The following is a 24104-nucleotide window of genomic DNA, read 5'->3' on the forward strand; positions in this document are numbered from 1 at the left end:
GTAAACCTTAGCACCGTTTATATATCATCCACCCTGGCTTATCTTGAATTATAATATTCTTCATGGTTTTAGTGCACTATATATTATTCTAAAATGAAGTGTCCAGAGGGAATTCTCTGGCGGTACAGTGGTTAGGACTTGGTGCTTTCACTGCCAGGGCCTGGGGTCGATCCCTGGTTGGGGAACTGAGATCCTGCAAGCTGCGTGGCACAGCCCCCAAAAAATAATAATAAATTTTTTTTTTTAAAAGAAAATACAGTCCCTGTGCTTTGGGGACCCACAATTTAAAAAAAAAGTGTCCAGCCTAGGTTTATAACTTGGTAATAAACATATTGCCTCTAGGTGTCTAGAACTAGCTCATGTCTAAATACAGTGATAATGGATTTGGTTTCACCAACTCAACTGCATTTCCATACATGCATGGACCAAATCTCACCCTTCTCTTGCAGTCTGTAAACAATGAACAGGAATAACATCTACTCTGATTACAATATTGCCACTCTTTCTAAACTTCTAAGCACTGAGTCTCTCTTCAGAGACAAAAAAAAATCAATAGACCTATTTTATCATTGGTCTACTACTGATACATTAGTACTGGATGGCTAAATCTTGTGCCTTATTTGGATTTCTATCAACCAGCTCATTTTCCCAGGCACATCATGGTCCTGCCCATAAAAGGCCATTAGCATGCTATAGCTAGTGGGACAGCCAACAAATGCCACCCCCCCACATTTGCAAATGCTCCAGGAGTGGGGTGATGCCACCATGTCAGAGAATCCTGAGTCAGGATGTTAAATACTGATGAGATGTGTTTCTGTGACTGAAACCTTCCATCAGTCATGGCAGAGCACTGGAGTAAAAGGCTTAGGCCCTGGAGTCAGACTGCATGGGTTCACATTCTAGCTCGGCTTCCTACCGGCTGAATATCCTTGGGCAAATTATTTAATGTTCCTAAGCCTCATTTTCCCAGTGTGCAATACGGGGTGGATGATAACATTCAATTTATAGGTTCTTTGGGAGTATTAAACTAGATAATATATGTAAAGTGCTTAACACCATGCCTGCTACTAAATGTTCATTATTATTATCTATAATATGACATTTGCAGCATGTGTTGAGACTTGCATATTCTGATATTTCTGTAAACGTGTGATGGTCTTTCTGACTGAAATTAGGATGTAGGATATCTGGAAATAAGTTCTAGTTTTACTAAAAATCATAAATATAACTTATTAACATTGATGTTAAAGTGAACAATTAAAAGCTATAACTACCATCTTTCACAACTCTATTTGTCCTGATACTTTAAGAGAAAACCATTATCAGGTAATATTAACCATGAGGTTTTATTTATCCTTACATTAGTTCAAATCAAAATTTAATTACTTAGCTATCAAAACAATTTTAATTAAATAAGAAGGACTACAAAACATAAAATAACACTTTATAAAATCACAATCAAAGATTTTTTTATTTATTGTTTTAGGTAATGCTAGATTTCCCAACAATTGGAAGGCCATGTCTGAGGCACAAATTATGAGTGAACAGGAGTTATAGATCCCTTAAATGTTAATTTGGGGGAAGAAAGTGATTAATTTTTTAATCTAGGGATCTATATAGCACAAAGTAAATATACACTTTTATTTTATTTACCCAGTTGAATTAATTATGAAAATTATTATTTACAAAATGACCTACCTTCCATAATCACTATCCAAGATGAAGCTGACATTGTGATGACCTGGAATTAATTAAAATACGCAATCAATTAAATTCTCAATCACAGGAGAACAGTAACTACGTATTATAAAGCTGATTTAAAACAAAGAAAAGAAATATAAAATTAACACTGTAATTATGCAACCATCTACTAATCCTCAAAGAAATGAAAACTGAAATATCTTAAAGTACCTAGTACTTTAAGATATACAAAATAATATGTCTCAAGGTTATAACCAGGAAAACCTGACAAAATATAATAATGAATGAAGAAGAAGAAAAGAATATATATGTAACCATATTGCCCTCAATTTTCTTTCATTCATTTAACAGCTATTTAATTGGGTCAGACACTCAGCTACGGGTTAAGAGATGCAGGGTGAGCACACCGTTTGCTCTTCTCAAAGAGCACACTGCCGGGCTTCCCCGGTGGCGCAGTGGTTGAGAATCTGCCTGCCAATGCAGGGGACACGGGTTCGAGCCCTGGTCTGGGAAGATCCCACATGCCACGGAGCAACTAGGCCCGTGAGCCACAACTACTGAGCCTGCGCGTCTGGAGCCTGTGCTCCGCAACAAGAGAGGCCACGATAGTGAGAGGCCCGCGCACCGCGATGAAGAGTGGCCCCCGCTTGCCACAACTAGAGAAAGCCCTCGCACAGAAACGAAGACCCAACACAGTCAAAAATAAATAAATAAATAAAAAGAGCACACTGCCAAGTGGAGAAAGCAATGACACAGAGAACTAAAAAACTGTGATAAAGCTATCAAGGAAAAGGAGAACGAACTTTGAGAATGTAAGGCTGGGGATAAGGCTTTTTTGAAGACATGACATTTTATCTGAAACTCTCAGGATGGGAAGTTTGTAAAGGTCCTGAGACAGAAGGAATAAAGCTGATTCAATAACTAAAAGGTTTATGAGTCTGAAGTACATAGAGCAAGGAGAAAAAAGCAGAGTAAAAGTAAAGCTACAGGTAAATTAGTAATGGAATCATCTGGATGACAGAAGAAAAGAAAAAAGAAACGTGAAGAAGCTTACTTCAATGTCAACCTTAGAAAAAGGTAATTCATACACGCTTACATGACACTGAAAAGAAGCCAAGGTAAAGAGGAAATGCTAATTTTAAAAAAAAGGGATGAGGCCACAGGAGAGGTCTAAGAGAATGCAAAACAAGGAAATAGGCATTTCTGAGAACAATGAAGAATGACGACTGACACTTACCAATGTAAGTTCCAGTCGTCTTACAAATCATAGAACCCATGTCTCCATTTGAGTGATCTAGTTTTAGACCATACCTAATAAAATATATATGTTAATTTCAAAGTTTATATTGACACTAAAGTTTTAAAATATTGTGTTTCCCTTAAAAACATCTTATGAATTTCAGAATATGTATCAGGATAGAAACTGTTGCTACAACAAAAATTTTTGTAAAATGAAAATACTTCCCAGTCTTGGTTGAAGTTATTTGAATAAAACTTCATTTGAAAATTAAATATTTTGTAATTAATTTGGTTATCCCCATTGGTATTCCTTTTAAAGAATTTAAAACATTACCAAGTGAAACAATTATTTGATAAAGGTATTTCTCAAAACATCTTTCTCAAAATAATCTAAAAGCAGTTCATATCATACTATACTGGAGATAGTAGATATCAGGTTACAACTAACTATATAAATGATTGATAATTTACTATAAAAATATTGCAATCTATACTATTATAAAGCATTCAGCTATGCAATATTGCTAGAAATTACTATTTAAATCTAGTATGTTTACATCTATTATTTATTTTTCTAAAGAAAATTATTTGAATTACTTACAAATTATCAGATTGTGGTATGAGAAGTTCACAGGGCATTCCTCCAATATAAACTCTGTATAAATATTTTATTGGAAATGATCAAGTTGTGTTTAATACATCATTTCAAAATGCTCTCCTCCCACCAAGTTTACTGCTACCTTATATTTTTTTTCCCAATCACTTATTATTATCCATCATTCATTCACTCAACAAACATCTATTGACCACTTATTATGTTACAGTTTTTGCTCTAGGTACTGGAACACATCAGTGAACAGAACAAAGATCCCTGCCCTTATAGGACTGACATTCTAACTTGGGGAGAATGACAATAAACATGATAATAATAACATATTTGGTGTGTTAGAAAGTGATGAATACTATGGGAATAGAAAATGTAGATAATGGGGACTCTTCCACCTGAAGTTCAATTAATTCAAATACAAAATATAATTTTCTAGTTAAGTTTCATACTATAAGAATTAAACAAGGTCCACAGCAGAGGTCCCACAAAGTAATTGGATGAAGAGAACAGCATCAGTGTCAATGAAATGGCAACAAGAAGCTGAGAAGGATTAGAAGCTGAGAGGAAAATCTGCCTTCACATTTCCCCAGCTGACTAGGTCGACCCATTGCTTTAAGGCTGATAGAACCCAAGGAGATCAGAGGCTTGCAGGTAACTGACTGCTATCACATTCTTTGCACCATCAGAACAAACCCCCAGCTTCTGGGACAGCAAATCCCATACTCAAAATAAGGCCAGACACAAACCTCAACTATAAAAAATAGAGACTTCTATTTGCAGAGAACTTTGAACTTTTTAATATACACACAAATTCTTTCATTTGATCATTATGTTAGGTTGTAAAGAAGTAAACTGAATTACTGTAACCATTTTAGAGATTTATGAATTCATATTCTCTTTCTAACTTCTTGCCTCACTGCAACTAAATAATAAATTTAGCAGCAAACATTTACAGGCGCTTACCACATTTAGTCCTTGCAACTACCTTATGGGTTAGTAACTATTACCCTTCCATTTTACAGATGAAGAGACTGAGGCAGGGAGGTTAAGTAGTTTGCCCAAGCCTGCAGCCAGTAAGGGACAGAGCAGGAATTCAAACCCAGACAGTCCTGCTCCAATGTGTGCTCTTAACCGCACCCCGTAATTCCCAAAGTGGTCTGGGTTTGCCTTTCTATGGTAATATTAACTTATTTGGCCTTAAATACATATATTTAACTTTTTTTCTCATCTGATCTTTTAGACCAAAAGTGCCTTAGTAGGCACTAGGTCCTTCAGTTATTTGCATGTCCTCTATCATTTGTACCTGGTCTGAATTTGGAGATTTGGCCAAATTGACAAGACTTGTGAGAAGCAAAAGCAGCTTGAGCACTTGCGTCTCCTGACGTCCTGCCCAGGACTCGGCCCATTGTTTCCTGGTAACAGAATTCAGGCACAATGAAATGCCTTGAGGGCCCCAGTGTCACAATGAATGTGGTAGAAATGAGATAAATGCAGCTCTAAGACCTTTGCCCCTCCTATTAACAGGTGTGTGATTTTTTTTCTATTTATATATAGTATATCAGGGTTACCAGAGTATAGGGGCTGGGTAGCCTGCCCTCTGAGGTCTCTTCTGACTGCGATTCTGTGATTTCATGAAATAATTTTTATCCATTCCTTTGTATTAAACAGAAGTAAATTTCAACTACAGTGGAGAAAGAAAAGGAATCACTTTGAAAGTTAAACTTTCTATTTTCTGCCATCATTAGGGAAAGGATGACTTAGAGAACCCAAATTAAGAACTGGAATATAAGACATTCATAACACTAGGGGGTGGGGGGAAGGGAGGGACTGGGAGTTTGGGGTTAGTAGATGCAAACTATTACATATAGAATGGATGAACAACAAGGTCCTACTGTGTAACAGGGAACTATATTCAATGTCCTGGGATAAACCATAATGAAAAGAATATAAAAAAAGAATGTATATATATATGTATAACTGAGTCACTTTGCTGTATAGCAGAAATTAACACATTGTAAATCAACTATACTTCAATTTTAAAAGAAGACATTCATAACACTCAACTACATGAAAATAGACAAAATCTTTATTTATACTAAACTGTCCATATAAAATGTTAAATATTTGTTTCTCTATTTTAGTAGTTCTTTTATTATAAGATCAACATGAATATTTGTAGAATATTATAGATTCATACAAATGTGATTTAACTGAGAGTTCTACCCCACAGAATGCCAGATAAATTATCTTTATTTCATTTAGTAAAACCTTTCAAATTGCATGTTTTACAAAATTATATATGCATATGTACGTGTATGTGTGCTGTCTGAGTTATTATTTATCCATTTATTCATTTTATATATGTATTCAATAAGCATGAAGCATCTTGAAAGCTATGATACTGATTCTGTAGGAAATGAACAGGACTTCCAGTCTTTCAAGGCAGGACTGAGATAACCCCACCTATGCTAGAGGAAGATAACTCTAGTGACAGTGCTAGTTTCCTACCCAAAAGGTGGAAACTAATATTTTTCGATGTTAGGTAACCAGCCAATGTTACCAGATGGTCCACAGTTAGTATATGGAGGAACCAGGATTCAAATCCTAGCCTGTTAATAAATTATTGACAGTTTCTAGTTTCAGCACTGTCCCATACATGACATGTAGTAGAAGAAGTGCCAAATTGCCTGTTAGGAGACTTGTGTTCTCCTCCTGACCTTGACTAAGTGATGGACTTCCAGGCTTCAGAGGTTTTTGTTTAATATGTACAAGATGAGGCAGTTAGATTAAGTAACAAAATTCTCCAGTGATGAAGTTTTGTGACTTCACTTAATTACTATTGGACTTGCTTCCATGTACCTTCTATAAATAAAATCCATCATAGAAAAATAAGCAATTATGTCATACTAAAAGAGAAAGGTATACTGGCCATTGTTTCTATGTCAATGAATCATGGCAACAGTCTATTTTTCTTCCTCTAATTAGATGGCTGAAAACCACTAGTTAATCCCATCACATTGTAGTGGTTTTTAATATCATTGGACCCATTATTCATGGGATATCATATCTCATTTATGAATTATAAGAATGTTTCCACATCAGAAACTTACCTTAAAATCCTAACATTTTTCCCATTGGAGCTTAGTGCTATATTACTTCCATAGACATCAGTGAAGATTCTGCCTTGGATTGCTATCAGTGTACCTAAAAACAAAACAAAGAAAAAGCTCTGTGTAAGATTATCTATCCATATACCCATACACTTAATATTAAAACTTTAGAGGTTTTCCCAATAAAACAAGCATCCAGACGCTGACATCTCGTGTTCACTACTATTGTTTAGCATTGTTCTGAAAGTTCTAATACAATAAACCATGAACAAATAATTACAGTATTAAAGAGATATCTATAAGTATTTATAGCTTAAAGAGGTGTTTCATGGAAGATAGGATGAATTATTCAATAAATATTGCTTGGGTCATGGGTGATTTATTTGAAAAAATGTAAATAAGATCCCTACCTTATGCCAAAAATGACATAAATTCTAGGTGAAATAAAAATTAAATATAAACAATAAAACCATACAAACTCTTGAAAAATAAGTGAAAATTTATATAATATTTGTATAATCGGGATGGTGGGATCTTCTACAGCATAAAAATAAAGGGAGAAATAACAAATCTATAGATTTGATAATAAAAATTAAGTGTCTGAATGACAGAAACATCACTAATAAATTTTAAAAGCAAATAATAAATTCAAAAAATATTTCCCATCTATATGATGTATATATGGTTAATATTCTTAAAATGCAAAGAATTCTTGCAACTTAATATGAAAAGAATGACTAGCCTTAAAAAGAGAGATGAACCAGTAATTTATAAAAAGAAGAAATACAAATGGTTAATAAATACAAAATTAATTACATAAATCAAAGAACTGGAAAAATACAAAAAAAAACCCCAACTATATTCTTCACATAAATTCTTTTTAAAAAAAAAAGAAAAGGAGAAAAGGCCTCCTGCCTTCCAGCACCCAGTGTCCACTGGGCTTGGAGCGGGTGGAGCCAGGGCCAGCGCCCTAGAAGAAGGTATAGGAGTAGAATTTTTCACATAAATTCTTGAAAAAAATGAGTACCTAGAATTGTCAAGGTTATAGAAAAAGGCATTTTCATATATTCCTGTTGGAATTATAAACTGGTATAACTATAGCTATTATAAGAAACACTGGAAGCAAACTAATGTTCAATAGAGGGAAAGTTTAATACATTATAATAGATTCACATGCAGCTATTAAAAAGCATTAAAAAAAATTTTTAGTTGTTTTATAATCAGAAAATGCTATTTATAAATTTTTAGGTATCATAATAATTTTATGTACTAAAAATTGATTAACTATTATAAACCAAAAAAGACATTTCAGCTGTCATATAACAGACCTGGAGTTCCAGATAAAGGTGTGATGCTCCTTATTGTTGGGGTTCTGAAACTTTTTGCCTGTAAAATAATATTGTTGATAAGCAGTCATCTCTATTTTGTTCCTAGTTTTATTAAATATCTCTGCTTCTTACATTATTTATATTTGAACAATATCCATAATATGACTGTCAAAATATTCCTTTTATATATGAGAAATAAAGTTCAGAATATTACTCTGATTATTCAAAATCTTTTCCTTACCCCCTAAAAATCCTCTTTCATTTCAAAGTGTTTCTACTTGGAATTTTAAAATTCAATCATCCTTTTGTTATCAGTGTAAGTCAAACCACAGTAATAAGGCTCTCTGGTAAAGAGTTTTAAGAATTTGGTGGAATAAAATTAAAGAAAGCCTACTTTGGGTTAAGATTATAAAGAAAAAATAACAAAGCATTTTTCAAAAACATAGAAGCAAAACTTGGAAAGAGTTCATCAGAGTAAGCTTTAGTAACTAAGCTAACGATAATTTTCTAGAGTTATTATACAAAAAACACTTAGGACACCACCTGACACATTGGCTATTATTATTCAAGTAAACATATGCCAACTTCTTTTTAAAAGACAAAATGAGAAATAATTACCACAAAAGGGAAATTTGAAAAACAAAATTAATTCTGAACAGGCAAAAAGCAAAGCTAATAGACAAAGTTTCCTCAATAACTGGGATACAAGCAGATCAACATCTACGCCTAAAAACAAATAATGTAGGAGAAAAACAAGCTAGAAATAGATCAAGAACAGTCCATCTGCATAAACACAAGGGTACCTCAGAAAAACAGAAGAGGACAGAAACATGGGCTTTATTTTTAAGAAATAACTGAAGTTTTTTGGAGGAGGAAGGTTGCTGGTGGAGAAAAAGATGGCCTCTACATGAATACAACAATTTTATAAGCAAAATAACCTAGCACAAAGTAGACTCTCACTAAATGTCAGCTGCCCGCCCCCCATTCTCATTCAGGAATAACCTAAAAGAAAGATGCCCAGATACTTAAAGTAAAAGGACAGATTTCTTTCAAACTTCCAAGAAGAGATAAATTTTGAAATTTGAGGCTAAGAATGACTTCAGACTCATTCTTTCACACTTCAGAAGTGGTTAATGGAGAATCTATGTAAAAGTAATAAGTAATATAATACTTAGTCAAATGGACTTTGGGCAAAATATCATTTTTAGAGGTAGTAAGAGAAAAGGTAGAGGAACTACCAAGTTGTGTGTAAATCAATCTCTCTAAGCCACAGTGTACTCATATAAATTACATCTGTGGCAAAAAATAATTGAAGAGTGCATATTAAACAACATATTAGTTACTATTATTATTTGAGGAGCTAGATTAGAAACAGATTTTCAATTTAATACACCATCTACAGAGAAAAGAATCAATGAAGATGGCAGAGCAAGTTATTTTATAGAAAATAGAAAATGAGGGAGAAGGTTCTGAAAATTAATAATAATTAGTCTGAATAATAACAGCAGTCAAGGATAATGATAAAAAGTATTAAAGATAAAATCAGAAAACAGTATGAGAATTAGATGCTACAAGTATGCAATTTTGTAAAGGGTTTTAAACAACCCAATAAAAGTGTGCAAAAGTTATTGGTCCTGATAAGAACAAAAAGTAAGGGTAAGCACTTAGAGACGTTTAAAACAACTGGACATTGCTGTGACATTTTTATTGTATTTTACATAATATTGAGTCACAACAGACTGGAAATTTTAAAAAAGATGATCCTTCACCATGGGTTGTTTAAGACACAGGACCAAGAAACAATGGAGATATGATTTCAAAATTCCAAAGTGGAGTTCTATACCCAACTAAACTGTCAACTAAATGTGAGAGTAGCATGGAAGTTTTAGTATTGGAAGGATTTTATTTTAACCTATTAGTAGGAGTTTATTTTCTAAGTACACTTTGCTCCACTAACATGAGGGAGTAGTAAATCAAGAAAAAGGAAGACATAAGATTTAGGGAGCAAGTAGTGACATGAGGGAGAGAGGCAGGAAGCCCCCAGAAAGCTGGTGAAGGGAGACCCCATGATGATTGACTGCTGTGCAGCACATCTAGAGAACAGGCTGTCCAGACTGGAGCAGGAGCACAGAGGGATTCAGGAGTGATGTCTTTTAGGCAAAGATGATTTGATAAATTACCTAATGACTTAAATACATTGAAAAAATGTCATACTTCTTGTGCAGAGCTTTATACACAGAAAACTAGGCAAATACCTACACACACATAAAAACCCAGTTATTAACTCCAAGCAAAACAAAATACTGTATGAGAGAGAAATGTAGTCACAGTACAATACTTGTTTCAGCTATGAATATTACTTATACAGACATAATCATGTTATGAATATTGATCTAACCAAAACAGGGGCAAATCTAATTGGGAGAAGGAGTGGGAGGATATGTGTGTGTGTTGGAGGTGGGAAGGGGTAGCAGTTCCATCTCAAACATGGCTATAATTTTCCTCTCCCTGTATCCTCACCTGCAATGTCTTTGCAGCTCTTCCCGTCAAGAGATGGAGGCTTGAATACGGACTGGCCTTGGAACTTGTTTCAGCCATTAGAATGTGGTTCAAGTAGCGTGACATTTCTGAGCCTAGGGCTAAAGGTTCCCTGCATACTTCTGCTCTCCTGAGGGATCCCTGCCTCCATCATATGAATAACTCTGGGCTACTTTTGGAGGGTACAGACACTATATAGAACAAAGCCTAATCAGCTCAGTTGTTCCAACTGAGGCCTCCCAAATGTGAAAGCACCTAGCCAAGAGCAGCAAAGCCTCCTACCTAATGCGCAGCTGACCACAGACACACGAACAAGCCCAACAGAGATCAGTCTAGCTCTGCCCAGAACAGAAGAACCACACAGCTGACCCATGGCTACATAAGCAATATAAATTATTGCTGCTTGAAGCTAAGCTTGCAAGCTGTGTTACACAGTACAAGTTAATAGATGTAAGAATATAGGTGCTAAATTCTCATCTTCCATTGTAAGAATTATCAATAAATAGATAATATTGATAGTTAAACTTTAACTATTCAGAAATAGCAATAAATATATTTCTAATTAAGAAGCCTATTATTTAGAAATATCACAATAAATCATATAAAACATTATTTGTACATACGTTAGAAAAAATATGTTTCTTCTTTAGAAATATCACAATAGATATATAAAGTTATTGAAAGTAGGGGACTCTGGAGACTAAGAATGAGGAGCACGTCAAGGAAGTGCTGTTTGCTTTTAATTAACCTTGTAGAACCAGTTCAGCTTTTCATTATGTACAAGTATAACTTTGTTAAATAAAAATTTTAATTTTCTATCTCACATTTTCAGATCACACACCACTAAACTTAGAAGTTATTAAAAGAGAAAAATCATTTAAGAAGATTCAATTGTACGGCATTAAATTTTTTTCTTAAGTTTGTCTTAATCAGAGAAAGAGCACAGAGCACCAGTCAGCGGACACAACCTGTGCTCCTACTAAGTGTTAAATGTTATGCTTGTTCTAGGGACATAAAGTTGAATAAAACCCTCTGACCCAGAACATTGTAAAAAATAATCATTGTACAGTGGACTAGGTGCTAAAGTAGTAATAAATGGAATATATAGATTAAAACACTGTATAGTAATTACTATGTGCTGGGTTCTTTCTGATCTCCATATTTATATAATTTAATCCTCCATTTTACATGATGCTATGAGATAATCTCCATTTTACAGAAAATGAAGAAACGTGAAGCACAGTTTCACTATGACCAAGTCAGAGTAAATGATGAAGCCTGTATATGAACCCTGCACTAAGCCACTATACAACTGAGGAAATCACTTAGCTCTGCTTGGGGGAATTTTAAGAGTCCTAAGCAAAGATCAGGACACACTAAGCAGAAATGAGTAAGATGTATGGGTTCTTGGTCAGGGAGAATGTTAGAAGACATTGCTGGAAACAGAACTGTTTCCAGACTCTGATACAGTAAAGGAAACCTACAGATGATGGGTAAAGGAGGGATACTGAGCAGGGGAAAGGAATAATAACGTGCATGGTTTTGAATGCTGCATGTGAACAGTGTAATGAAGAAGGACAGAGAGACCAACAGGCTACAGCGATAATGGGTGAGAAATGACAAGGCCAGAATCAAAACCAAGGCCATGTCAGGAAAGAAGATAAGGGGACGATGAACTTTAGAGCTAATTTGCAGGGTAGGATCATCATGGTTTGGGGCTGAAGATGAAGGAAAGGGAGAAACCAAGGATGTAACAGGTTTCTAGCTTGAGATGTGTCAGAAATACCAGACAAAAAGTAGGGTTGGGCTTCCTTGGTGGCGCAGTGATTGAGAGTCTGCCTGCTAATGCAGGGGACACGGGTTCGCGCCCTGGCCTGGGAAGATCCCACATGCCACGGAGCAACTAGGCCCGTGAGCCACAACTACTGAGCCTGCGCGTCTGGAGCCTGTGCTCTGCAACAAGAGAGGCCACAACAGTGAGAGGCCCGCGCACCGCGATGAAGAGTAGCCCCCGCTTGCCACAACTACAGGAAGCCCTAGCACAGAAACGAAGACCCAACATAGTAATCAATCAATCAATAAATAAATCTTAAAAAAAAAAAAAAAAAAGTAGGGTTAAGGAGGAATACGAGAAGTCCAGTTTGAGATTTGTTGAATTTAGGTTGCTTTGGAGCCATTTTGGCATTTTATTCTAGGAAACAAAAGATGGCTCCACATTTAAGGAGAGAGGAGGGAGCCAGAGCTATTTGGGATTCATATTTGGCAATATATTTGGGAATCGTAGACGCTTCTTGAGGACAGAAGTCATAACTAATTTCCTCAGCATTTCATCTTATATTGTAACATTACAGCACTCAGTAATTGACAACTTAAAACATAAATACAATTTTTTTAAATAAATGGGATGGTCCTTAGAATAAAATGTATTATAGTGAACGCCTATATTTAGGGTAACTAAATTTTGAATGGCTCTGTGCTACATGCAGTCACATCTTATCTCATTCCATTAGAAAGTACAAAGAAAGGGAAAAGAGTTATGTCTCTATTTAAAATGAAGGTGAGTCTGATGAAAACAGAAAAAGGAAAATCAAACTAAGGGCAGAAATGGAGAAAGAGAAAAAACAGTATGAACAAGAAAATAGTTTGGAAGTATACAAGTTTAATTCATTAATAAAATTAATTTAAAAAGGTAAACACGAAATGATAAAAGAGCTTCCATTACTATAGAAGATAATTAACAGTCGGTGAAATTAAACTTAGCTACATGCTAGTAAATTATTTAATGTGGAAATAGATAACAATCTGTAAAATTAAAAAATAAAAACCCAGTTCTGCAAGAAAGAAAGCGTACGATCAATTATACGTAAGTTAGAGAGGAGATGCCACGTACATTGAAGCTGCAGGCCCAGCTGTTGATGTGACCTTTGCAGATATTATTTTCTGCAATAGGAACCCCATCCACACTGACTCTAATAGTGTAGGAATCTTCTGGCATTGCTCTGGAAAGCAAATGAAGAACACATAAGGAATGCAAAACTCTGTTATTTAATGTATAGCATTAATGCACATGTCATTTTTGAAAAAAAGTGTCTGAAATTCTAATTGTTGTACAATTAAATTCAATTTTATATTATGGAAGAAGATGATCTCCATCCTGAACTCTGTACTGCAAATTCTAACATTATAGACCTCAGGCAAATGCTTATTCTGACTAATGCATTGGTGCTTATTGAAAAGGAAAACAAATGTAATAATAATCATTTAAAATAGTAACAAATCATCTTGGTACAATTATTTTATGCTTTACTTTTTAAAAAGTTTTAATAATGTTTCTCCCTAAGTAAGCTGAAAAACAGCCTAATGTGGATAGAATCCTCTGAAATATGGGCTACCTGTCTCAGTATTGAAAGTTGCCATTTAAAATGATTAATTTTTTCTCCCAAGTTGCTAATAACAAACATCAATTTGAGCTGATAGTAAAGAACTTGAAATGTCAATCTACAAAATGATCATCTTTAATCTTAATGATTATGTCAAGATTCTGAACAAAATTAATCAAACTGGACAGGAAGGCATAATTTTGATATTTTGAAGAGCATCATCACAATTTAATAGTGGCCATTTATCTTCTAAAAAAGATCAATAATGATAATAGCTCTAATAACCTGGGAAAGGATATAGAATATATTTTGATCATGCCAATATGTGGAAAGAGTATTATAACTGAATATAATAAAGGTATAAAATAGTTTAAACATCATGAAATCAAAAATAATAGCTGAAAAAAAAATAGCAGATAATCAGAAAAACATTACTGTAATAGCCAGAGTGATAAAACTATTATAATACTAATATGCATAACTGTGGTTCTGATATGATGAAAATTATTTTATTAAAGATACTTTAAAACATACCTAGTATAGCATGTAATTTGAGTTGAATGACTTGAATCTTTTTCTACATCACAAGAAATTGATCGGAAAGAAGAAACTAATTGCACACTGTTTCCCAACTCAGCATTATCAACTCCATAGTTAAACTGGTTTGCTTGAGCAAAACCTGGAAGAATGAAAGCACTCAATTATTATTAATGGAACTCTTGTTTTCAAAGATCCAACACTTATTTCATATTGAATCATTGAATAAATAAGAAATAGTACTGATGTAAGCAGTTAATCTATTTCATATTTACCCCTATGATTGTAATCCTCTTTGGAAACATGAAAATTAGCCTTTAATTAATTTATTCATAAAAGCAATGCTTGAGAACCTATTATTTGTCAGGTTGTTAATTGCATTGTAATCAAATGGCTTATATCCCAGTAATAGGGTGGGGAGGGGTGGAGAAACAGACAATATACAAATATATACCACCAGATGCTATGTCTAGTGGAGATAACTACTATGAAAACAGCAGGCTAAAGGGCATAGAAAGAGGAGACAAAGGGAACACGATTTTATAAGACTTGGGGTCCTTACCTTGAGTACCTATAAAGCAAAATCTGGGGTAAGGACTTGCAAGTAGATAGTTTATTTGGGTGGTGATCCCTTAGGGACAAGAGAGAAGAAAACCTGAAGAAGAAAACCTGAAGAAGAAAACCTGGACACCACTGAAAACAGCTGGGGTTCAATCTTGCCAGAAAAGACTTTTAAGGAAAATATAGACTGCCTCTCAGAAGCAAAGAATCAATGGGAAGAAGCATTTATTCATCAAATCCTGTCCCATTAGCTGACAGTTCCCCATGGGGGAAATGACTCTTCCTGCACTTTCAGGCTGCACATAGGTATATGCCATCTGGGTTCCAACATCCCAAGTCACTGCATCAAAGAAGCCCTGGGACAAAGACATGCTGTGGGACCTGGAGGCTAGAGCTGGAAGCACAGATTGAGTCAAAGTACATGGGGAACTTTTTGCCACTTCTGCGGCTAGAGTAAGAGGCGGGAACCAGGATGTGAGGCTGAGTAAGAAAGGCACCTGATACAGTTGATTCCTTGTACCATACAGGTATGCTCAGGCCCTACTTTTTATTTATTTATTTATTTATTTATTTTTGGCTGTGTTGGGTCTTCGTTTCTGTGCGAGGGCTTTCTCTAGTTGCGGCAAGCGGGGGCCACTCTTCATCGCGGTGCGCAGGCCCCTCACTATCGTAGCCTCTCTTGTTGCGGAGCACAGGCTCCAGACGCGCAGGCTCAGTAGTTGTGGCACACGGGCTTAGTTGCTCCGCGGCATGTGGGATCTTCCCAGACCAGGGGTCGAACCCGTGTCCCCTACATTGGCAGACAGATTCTCAACCACTGCACCACCAAGGAAGCCCCTCAGGCCCTACTTTTAAGTACAATCCATTGTCAGGTCTACAAGGCAGTGGCCACCTAAGAGCTCTGCTAAAGATTTAATACAAGAGGGTTAGTGGGACATGCAACAGGCCGCAGTAATACAACTGGTCCTGAGGCTGTAATTAATATGCACGTCCCCTCTCTATCACGCATTGTAATTTCCCTAACCATCAGCCAGCACTTCAGCTAATGGAGTGACACTAACCTTTGTCCTGAGGATCTGAGCCCAAAGTTGCCTTGCCCATGTTTGGCTGTGGTTGCCACCTATGCCTATTCACAGTTATCACTGCACATGGAAGCCAAGAGACGCCCCAGGAATACCGTGAATTCCAGACATACTGCTCCTTATCTGCATTAGGTGAAAGCAACCCTCCCTCTTCACAATCATCAGAATGGACGATCTCTACCAGTCTACTACTTATGTTTGCTCAATTCAAACTGATCGGTTAGTAGTGGTAGTTTCAGTTCAGTGGAATCCATATTGGGACCCCTGGCAGAAGCATTCTCTACCTGGCAACTCAGACCCAGAATCCAGCAGAACCTAAAATTGCAAGGACAGAAAGCACAGATTCAATTTTTGGATCACTCGGAGTGATAATGACAGGGAGTAACCCTTCATTCCCAGCTCCATGTAGTCTATCTGTTGGGAAACAACACTATGGATCTGCCATTGGCTCAGTGCATGTGGCACATGATGGAGCACAGCGTCCCACTCCACAGGACGTTGTTCCCAAGCCGGGTTCTTAGTCTTGCCTTTTGTAGGCTGTTCCGTCATTCTATTAGACCACATGTTTCAGGGTGATGCAGGGTTCATGGTCATGTGCCCATTATCACTACTTTTTCACTATAAAATATGTTCCTTGTTCTGAGGCCCTGTTTTATGGCATCTCATGGCAGTAATTCAGACTCTATATGTTCTCAGAAGATGAGGCTGGCAGAGGCATGGTGGAAAGAGAAGGCAAAACCCATATCTGGAATAGGTGCCAGTTCCAGAAACAGTGAATCTCTGCTTGTCAATGAGGGAAGGAGAGTGATGCAGTCGACTTGTCACTGAGTGGCTGGGTGTACTTCTGGAGGGATAGTCCCCATTGAGAGCTCAGTGTTGGTCTCCACTACTGACAGAGCAGGTATTCAGCAACAGCAGTAGGTAGCTTAGTGTTGGTGAAAGGGAGTCCCTGGTGTTGGTCCATGCACAGCCTTCACCAATGGCCCTCTGTTCAGAGGCCCATTGCACAAGCACTCAAGTGGCCAAGGAGAGAAGCTCCTGAACAAGTTATCCAATTGACCTAGTTGTTCCATTTCCTCTGTTGGGGATACTCTCTTGTGGAAATTAACTTGAGACCTATAGATTTGCATACTCACTATCGTGAGCACATTTACCGGTCTCTTTCCAAGACTTTCTTATTTCTGATTTTCCAATCTTGTACTAGTCAAGTCATCTGCCACAGCCCAGGAGCTGATGTATATATCTTTACCTCGGACCACCTTTTCTTCCTTATAAAGTTACTGACCATGTATACTACTCACAGCTCTGCCTACCAGGGAGGCTGACATTGAAAGTAAATTAAGAGCCCAGGGAATACTTTGCAACATTTATGACATCAGAGGTGATGCCAAGAAGGCACATGTCATAGATGGTCATGGAAGCTTTTCAGAAGGAGTAAGCCATGAGAATATGGGAAGTACATTTTATTTAGAACAGGGTGTTCCAAGTCCCTGTGGTGGGAGCATGTTTGTGGATTCAAGACTTAACAAGTGTGGTTGCATTAGTATGAGTCAGGAGAAACAGTAGGAGATGAGATTAGAAATGGAGGCATTTAGATTGTTTTTATGTGTGTGCAGATATTGGAGGCTTTAAAACAGAGAAGTGGTATTATCTAACTTATACTTTTCAAGATTCACAAGCTGCTGCTCCAAAAATAGAATGGGGCAGGGTGAGAATAGACTGGGGGCAGGGGAGAAGATGCTGTTTCAGTGAGCAATGTATAAATGACTGCTTGGCATGGGTTCAAGAGAAGATGGAGGAAAAGAAGTAAAAAGTACAAATATTGGTAACCTTTAAAAGAGTTTTACTGTAAAGGGAAGCAGAGAAATGGGGTAGCTGAAGGGGCGGGTGTGGACCAAGGGGACAGTTGATGATTTTGCTTTTGCTTTTCTTCAGATGAGTGAAATAGTATGTTTGCATGCTGATGGGTATGATCCAACAGAAACTGAGATATGGATGATGTGAAACAGAGCAGAAGATTATTTTAATCTTACTATAAATATATGAAAGGGGCTTCCCTGGTGGCGCAGTGGTTGAGAGTCTGCCTGCCAAGGCAAGGCACATGGGTTGGAGTCCTGGTCTGGGAGGATCCCACATGCCGAGCAGCAACTAGGCCCGTGAGCCACAACTACTGAGCCTGCGCGTCTGGAGCCTGTGCTCCGCAACAATAGAGGCCGCGATAGTGAGAGACCCGCGCACCGCGATGAAGAGTGGCCCCCGCTCACCGCAACTAGAGAAAGCCCTCGCACAGAAACGAAGACCCAACACACCCAAAAATAATAAAATAAATTAATTAATTAAAAAAAATATATATGAAAATTCAAACTAGATTTGGAAGTAAACATCAATTATTTTTATGCCACATAAAAGTATTTTAACAACAAGGTCCTACCGTGCAGCACAGGGAACTATATTCAATATCCTGTGATAAACCATAATGGAAAAGAATATGAAAAAAAATGTATATATACATATATATGTATAACTGCATCACTCTGCTGCACAGCAGAAATTAACACAACATTGTATATCAGCTATACTTCAATAAAATAATTTTTAAAGTATTTTATATTGCTGAAACCACATTCAATTCTGAAATAAACCCAAGAAATAAAACTTATGAGTAAGATAATCGGATAACGTTCTATTGATTAAATCCTAAAATTAAGTATTCTAATAAAAATGTTAAAAAGGTACTTAATACTATTCTAGTATGCACAGTGAATCTACAAAGTTGTCTAGGTTATAACATATTTTTTGAATAAAGTCAAATTCGTAAATAAACAGGTTTTGCCCAGATTACTTCAAAATCTAAAATTCCTAAATTCTGAGTTATAAAAATATGTGCATTTTTACATATTCTTTTTCTCTGAATATCACAAATTCTTAAGATTAAGAAACCAGTATAGCCATATTGATGACTAAAATATTTTTGAAATTATGAAACATTTTCTTTTACACTAAAGGATCTGCATCCATGTCATTAGTGTAAATGTATAAGCTATGTAACTGTCAGAACTTAATTAGCTACAGATCACATTGTCCCACAGTAGAATAATAAAATCAGTAGGAAAAAAAGGTTAACCCAGAGAGGTACACTAAACTCTTTAAATCCTATGTATTTATATTATTAATGTTAGGAAAAAATAAATATTAGGTATTTACCTTAAATTGTCAGTAGTTTTCAAGTATGTTTCAACAAAACAATCACCACTACAATATGTGCTCACATTAACCTTTACTAGTTAAAGTGGCTGAATTGGGGTTGCCAAAGGTTTGTGGTGTGGCTTTTTAAATTACTGAACATTTTCAGTGTTCTACAAAGGTCTATGAGACAACATGAATATTGCCTGGTTTAACACAGGACTGGAAGTAGGGCTTCGCTATGCCAAATGTTCATCAAATGCCATAGCCCTGTGCCACAGCTCTGGTTAACACTCCATGTTAGGTGACAGTGTTGTTTACAGGAAAGGGCATTTGGACCCTGACATCCTGGGTTGGAATCCCAGCTCCAGTGAATTCCTTGCTGTATGAACTTGAGCATTAGTTTTAGACATAAACTCTCTCAGTCTTAGTCTCCTCACCAGGAAAATGACCATAATAATCTACTTAGCAGGAATTATCAGGAAGACTAAATGAGAATTTATATACAGTACTTAACGTGGTACCTGGCTCACAGGTTAAGAGCTCAATTAATATATATCCTTATTATATAATAAGTCACAAAATAGTTATTATTAGTCAGTATTAATATCGTTTTTAAAAAAATAACACAGAACAAATAAGTGGGTGGCCAGGATTCAAACCCAGGTTGTAGATGCCAGCTTGGCACCCTTGTGATATTCAGAGAAAAATAATATTTAAAAATGCACATTACAAAGCTATTTCCAGTTACCCAACGTAACTTCCTCCAGACCCTATGTTCTTAGCTCCTCTCCTATTCTTTATACATAGAAAAAGCAAGCAGAAACTCAACAAAGGATAGCGATTTTAATAAATACCGCTCTCTTCTTCTAAGCTTAAAACTTAACCGAACAGGACTTATCCAGCATAGGCTAAAGTACAAACATATCAATTTAACATGTGAAACATATTTCCATTGAGTTTGCAGTTTTGAATCTAGGAAGGCAGTTACTGCTGAAATGGAAAAGATATGCAATGTGAAAAGATACATGAAAGCACAGAAAAGCAAGCTATTTGTAAAACCACTCTTTCCTTTTGCCAATTTCTGCTTATCTTTGGCGTTCACCTTGAGTTTGGAATACACAGAAGGGCTGCTGGCAACTAACTAAAGAATAGAAAGTTTTACTTGTAGTGTGGCTCAGGAAGTGATACATGTGTTTGTTTTCCTATTAGGCATATGTCACATCAGTGATATGGTAACACAGATCTGTTCTTCAGCATTCCTAAGAAAAAAACAATTAAAAAAAAATACCACCAAAAGATGATATATATGGTTTTAGGAGTTGTTTTAATATTATATGTATATGTATATATATATATACACACATATATATGTCTCATATATATGTGATATATATGTCATATATATATATATGTATTTCCTGGGAGTAAAATATATAGGAAAATATGAACCAAATCAATAAGATTTGTAAATATTCTCATTATAAATTTTAGTGAAAAAAAATAACTAAAGAAATATTTCTAGTTTTGTAGCTAGCTCCAAAGAGTTAAAAAGCAATAGAAAGAAATCACCTATAAAAAATAATTTTAATTTAAAAGTATAATTCTAAATAAATAATTGGGTATAAAGAAGATAACTCTGGAAGTACTCCAAAGCACAAAGATTACAGTAAGGGGTGGGTGTACCCTGGAAACAGAAAAGGTCGAGGCTTCAGATGGAAATTCCTGAGATGTTGATGTATTTTTTTTCTTTTGCAGAAAAACTGGAGACAGAATTTGCCAGGCGCCCAAACCTGGGTCTCCTGATAGCAGCCTGTGCTGTTATCACGAAAAATGCATGTGTTGTCAAAGCCAGCAGTTGCCATGTACAATGCAGGCTGTTTTGGGTTTCTCTGGTTAAAAAAAAAAAAAAAAAAGCAGGGTTGAGAGTGTATAAACCTACTTAAAAGCTGTAACATTCAAAACAATGGGAAAAAATGGGGCAGTGTGACGGAGCATAACTTCTAAAGAATGAAACCATCCGTATAAGATAAATGCAAAAGAATAATAAATATAAAATAGCTCTAAATTATAGAGCAGATATTATGTATAGGTGCCTTAGATACAACATCCTTTTCAATATTCACAATAGACCCAACAGGTAGGAATTAATATCCCATTTCACTGATGAGGAAGCTGAGGCTTAGAGAAGAAACTTGTCCCAGTCCCCTAGCGGGAGTGGCAAAGTTGGAGCTGAAAGCCAGTTGGACCCGACTAACATCTATATGCTTTCCATAATATTACAAAAATTACATAACTCACCACTTCAGTTAAACAACAATATATGTGCTAGACATTGTAATAGGGAAATAGCTAGAAAAAAAGAACAAAAAGTTATTCCTTCTGGCTCACTGATTTTTTTAACAAAGATAAATATCAAAGAAGACAATTGAGAAATACAAGGTATGCATATAAAGTAATAAACACAATAAAGTTAGAAACACTCCAGAACTTATCAAAATGATAACACTCCTCATCCAATCAGTCATCTTAGAAGGAAATACAATCATTTCCACGGTCATGCCACTGCTCAGAACGCTTTTACTTGGGCAGCATAATTGTAAAATTATACATAATACATAATATTTACATAATTGTAAAATTGTACCTTTGGCTCCTGAAGATAGCCTTTAGAACAAAGTAATGCAGTAGCAAATTTCTGCCTGTAAAGTTTCATTAGGTGTGAAAATAGACAAAAGTCATTTGAATACACAAAAACATTAGCAATAGATCTTTCAGAGGGTGGAATTTCAGAGAACTCAAGTCAAATATTTATTTTACTTTTTCATCGTGGCCTTTACAAAAATAAAATATTTTAAAGTCATAGGGGACCAACATTTAGGTGATCTAGCATTTACAATTCCATTTAGAAAGTATTCTTCTGTGCTTAATAAATTATCTCTGTATTCAATTCTAAACATGGAGTATGGGTCAGACACAGCACTGATGGATGATGTGAATGTAGTTCCTCCAAATAAACTTTGTTCAAGTACCACATTCATGTAGCTTTGGAGGTCTGGTGTGTTTTGTAAATTCATTATCATTACTTTACACACATTCTGTATATATCATGGGCCCCCCAAACAGTATTTAGACCCAGCCTCTTAGAAAGACATAAGGTATCACAATTTCAGTCCCCTATAGTGTGTGGTTAAAGCAAGGAGAGGGAAGACACATCAGGGTGGGGTGCAGGTATCTGTAATTCAAATAGGATTTAACTATTCTATAATTCTCTGCCAAAAGCATCCAGAAATACAAACTGATGGGAAAACTAGAAATTCACTGTGACGCTTTGGGCTTCCTAAGTAAGAGGATTACTCCTGAGCCACTGAAAGTCTACCAAAGAGCAAAGGTTATAGCTAGGTTAATAAGGATGTTCTTCCAAAATGCCTTAAGAATGGAATGGTTTGTTTTGTTTTTTCCTATTTCTAACTAGGGATGCTCTGAGTTTATGTACCTAAACTCAAGCCATGGTTCCTGGATCAGAAAAAGTGCAGGTCTTGAGGCAGAAGGAAATAGCTGAGCAATTTTATTGGTTTTCTTGCTTGTTTGTTTTGGGCATTTTTCTCATGGCATTTAAATTTCTGTTAGAAACCCAATAGCTTTCAAACACACTATCTAAGCAAATGTTAACAGCAATATACAATATAAGGGAGCTATGGATAAAGACATTTTAAAAAGTCTTTAACAAACACATTGTTTCCAGGTGTCTAACTCTAAAAAAACAAAAACACACTTTAATCCAAAATATATTGTTCACAATTTAGAGGCACAAACCATTTCAAGTATATCATTGAGATTAAATTCTACAGAAATTTTACTTAGAAGTATTGAAAGACATTTCAATACATATGACAGAATTATTAAATATCTTGCTTTGTCAATTTTCTGATTCCAAAAACTTCTGTTCTTCTTATTTTAAGGACTAAATAATAGTTTTTATTAATATTCTTTAAAAATTTTTCTTTCTCATCCTTCAGAACTTTGTAAGCATCTGAATACTACTATTATTTAGATTGTAAAGGCCTAATGGCTAAAAGAACCACATATTTCTATTTAATCCTAGGAACAGTTGCTTATTAAATATATTCCCTAATTGCCTACTTTGTTTTCATCCCAAGACGAGGGAAGGAGAAAGAGTTATACATAACCCATGTTTTGATGAAGCATATGATAAGGATTGGGTGGCACAAGAAGGAATCCAAAGCTTTTCTTTCTCCATGCATTACCATTCTATTTCTCTATCATACCCTCTTACTAACATCCTACTCCCAGAACCCCCCAAAATGTTATATTTAATATAAAGATAAATGTTATTAGACCCATGAAGAACAAAGTAAGTAACTGCAGAGTTGGGTTAAAGATGTTTCTTTCAATTCAATCATTATAGTCCAGACCTTGGAGTTAAGCAAGTAATTATGATACAAATTCAGATGGTCAGGTTGATAGAGACTTTCAGGGGTTTCATTAGGTGTCAAAGAGGATAGAGTTTCACTACTCTGGCCAAATGGAGAAGCAACTCTAGTGGATTTTTTTAAAAAACCGTAAATCTCTAAATGTGAAACAGCCTTTGAAATACCTCGACCTTGGTAAAAAAAAAAAGGCAACAATACCTTCTCCTTTGATAGTCAGCCTTGTTGCTCCATTTATGCTGCCATATTTAGGTATTATTTCTATGACTTTGGGAATTATTTTAGAGCCATCTGAAAGATATTAAAGTACAATAGAAGTAAAAGCATCAAGTACTTCATTTCAAGCATCAAATTTTGTACCACAAATTACAATGGTGTAAGAAAAAC

At 35.7% G+C, this 24104-nt stretch overlaps 1 protein-coding gene across 1 annotated transcript in view; it reads right to left on the bottom strand.

The window, feature by feature from the left end:
- The window catches only part of PKHD1L1 (PKHD1 like 1), a 150916-nt gene that overhangs the window by 125021 nt on the left and 1791 nt on the right, over nt 1-24104 (bottom strand). The window contains exons 2-9 of the mRNA XM_059901432.1: nt 23919-24008; nt 14438-14582; nt 13414-13522; nt 7986-8043; nt 6658-6751; nt 3542-3595; nt 2939-3012; nt 1699-1741 (exon numbers count right to left, since the gene is read on the bottom strand). Of these exons, the coding sequence (XP_059757415.1) occupies nt 1699-1741; nt 2939-3012; nt 3542-3595; nt 6658-6751; nt 7986-8043; nt 13414-13522; nt 14438-14582; nt 23919-24008 (667 nt within the window). The remainder of the gene's footprint in view (nt 1-1698; nt 1742-2938; nt 3013-3541; nt 3596-6657; nt 6752-7985; nt 8044-13413; nt 13523-14437; nt 14583-23918; nt 24009-24104) is intronic.

The sequence above is a fragment of the Balaenoptera ricei genome, chromosome 17 (assembly GCF_028023285.1).
Source record: "Balaenoptera ricei isolate mBalRic1 chromosome 17, mBalRic1.hap2, whole genome shotgun sequence".
NCBI classification, from domain to species: Eukaryota; Metazoa; Chordata; class Mammalia; order Artiodactyla; family Balaenopteridae; genus Balaenoptera; species Balaenoptera ricei.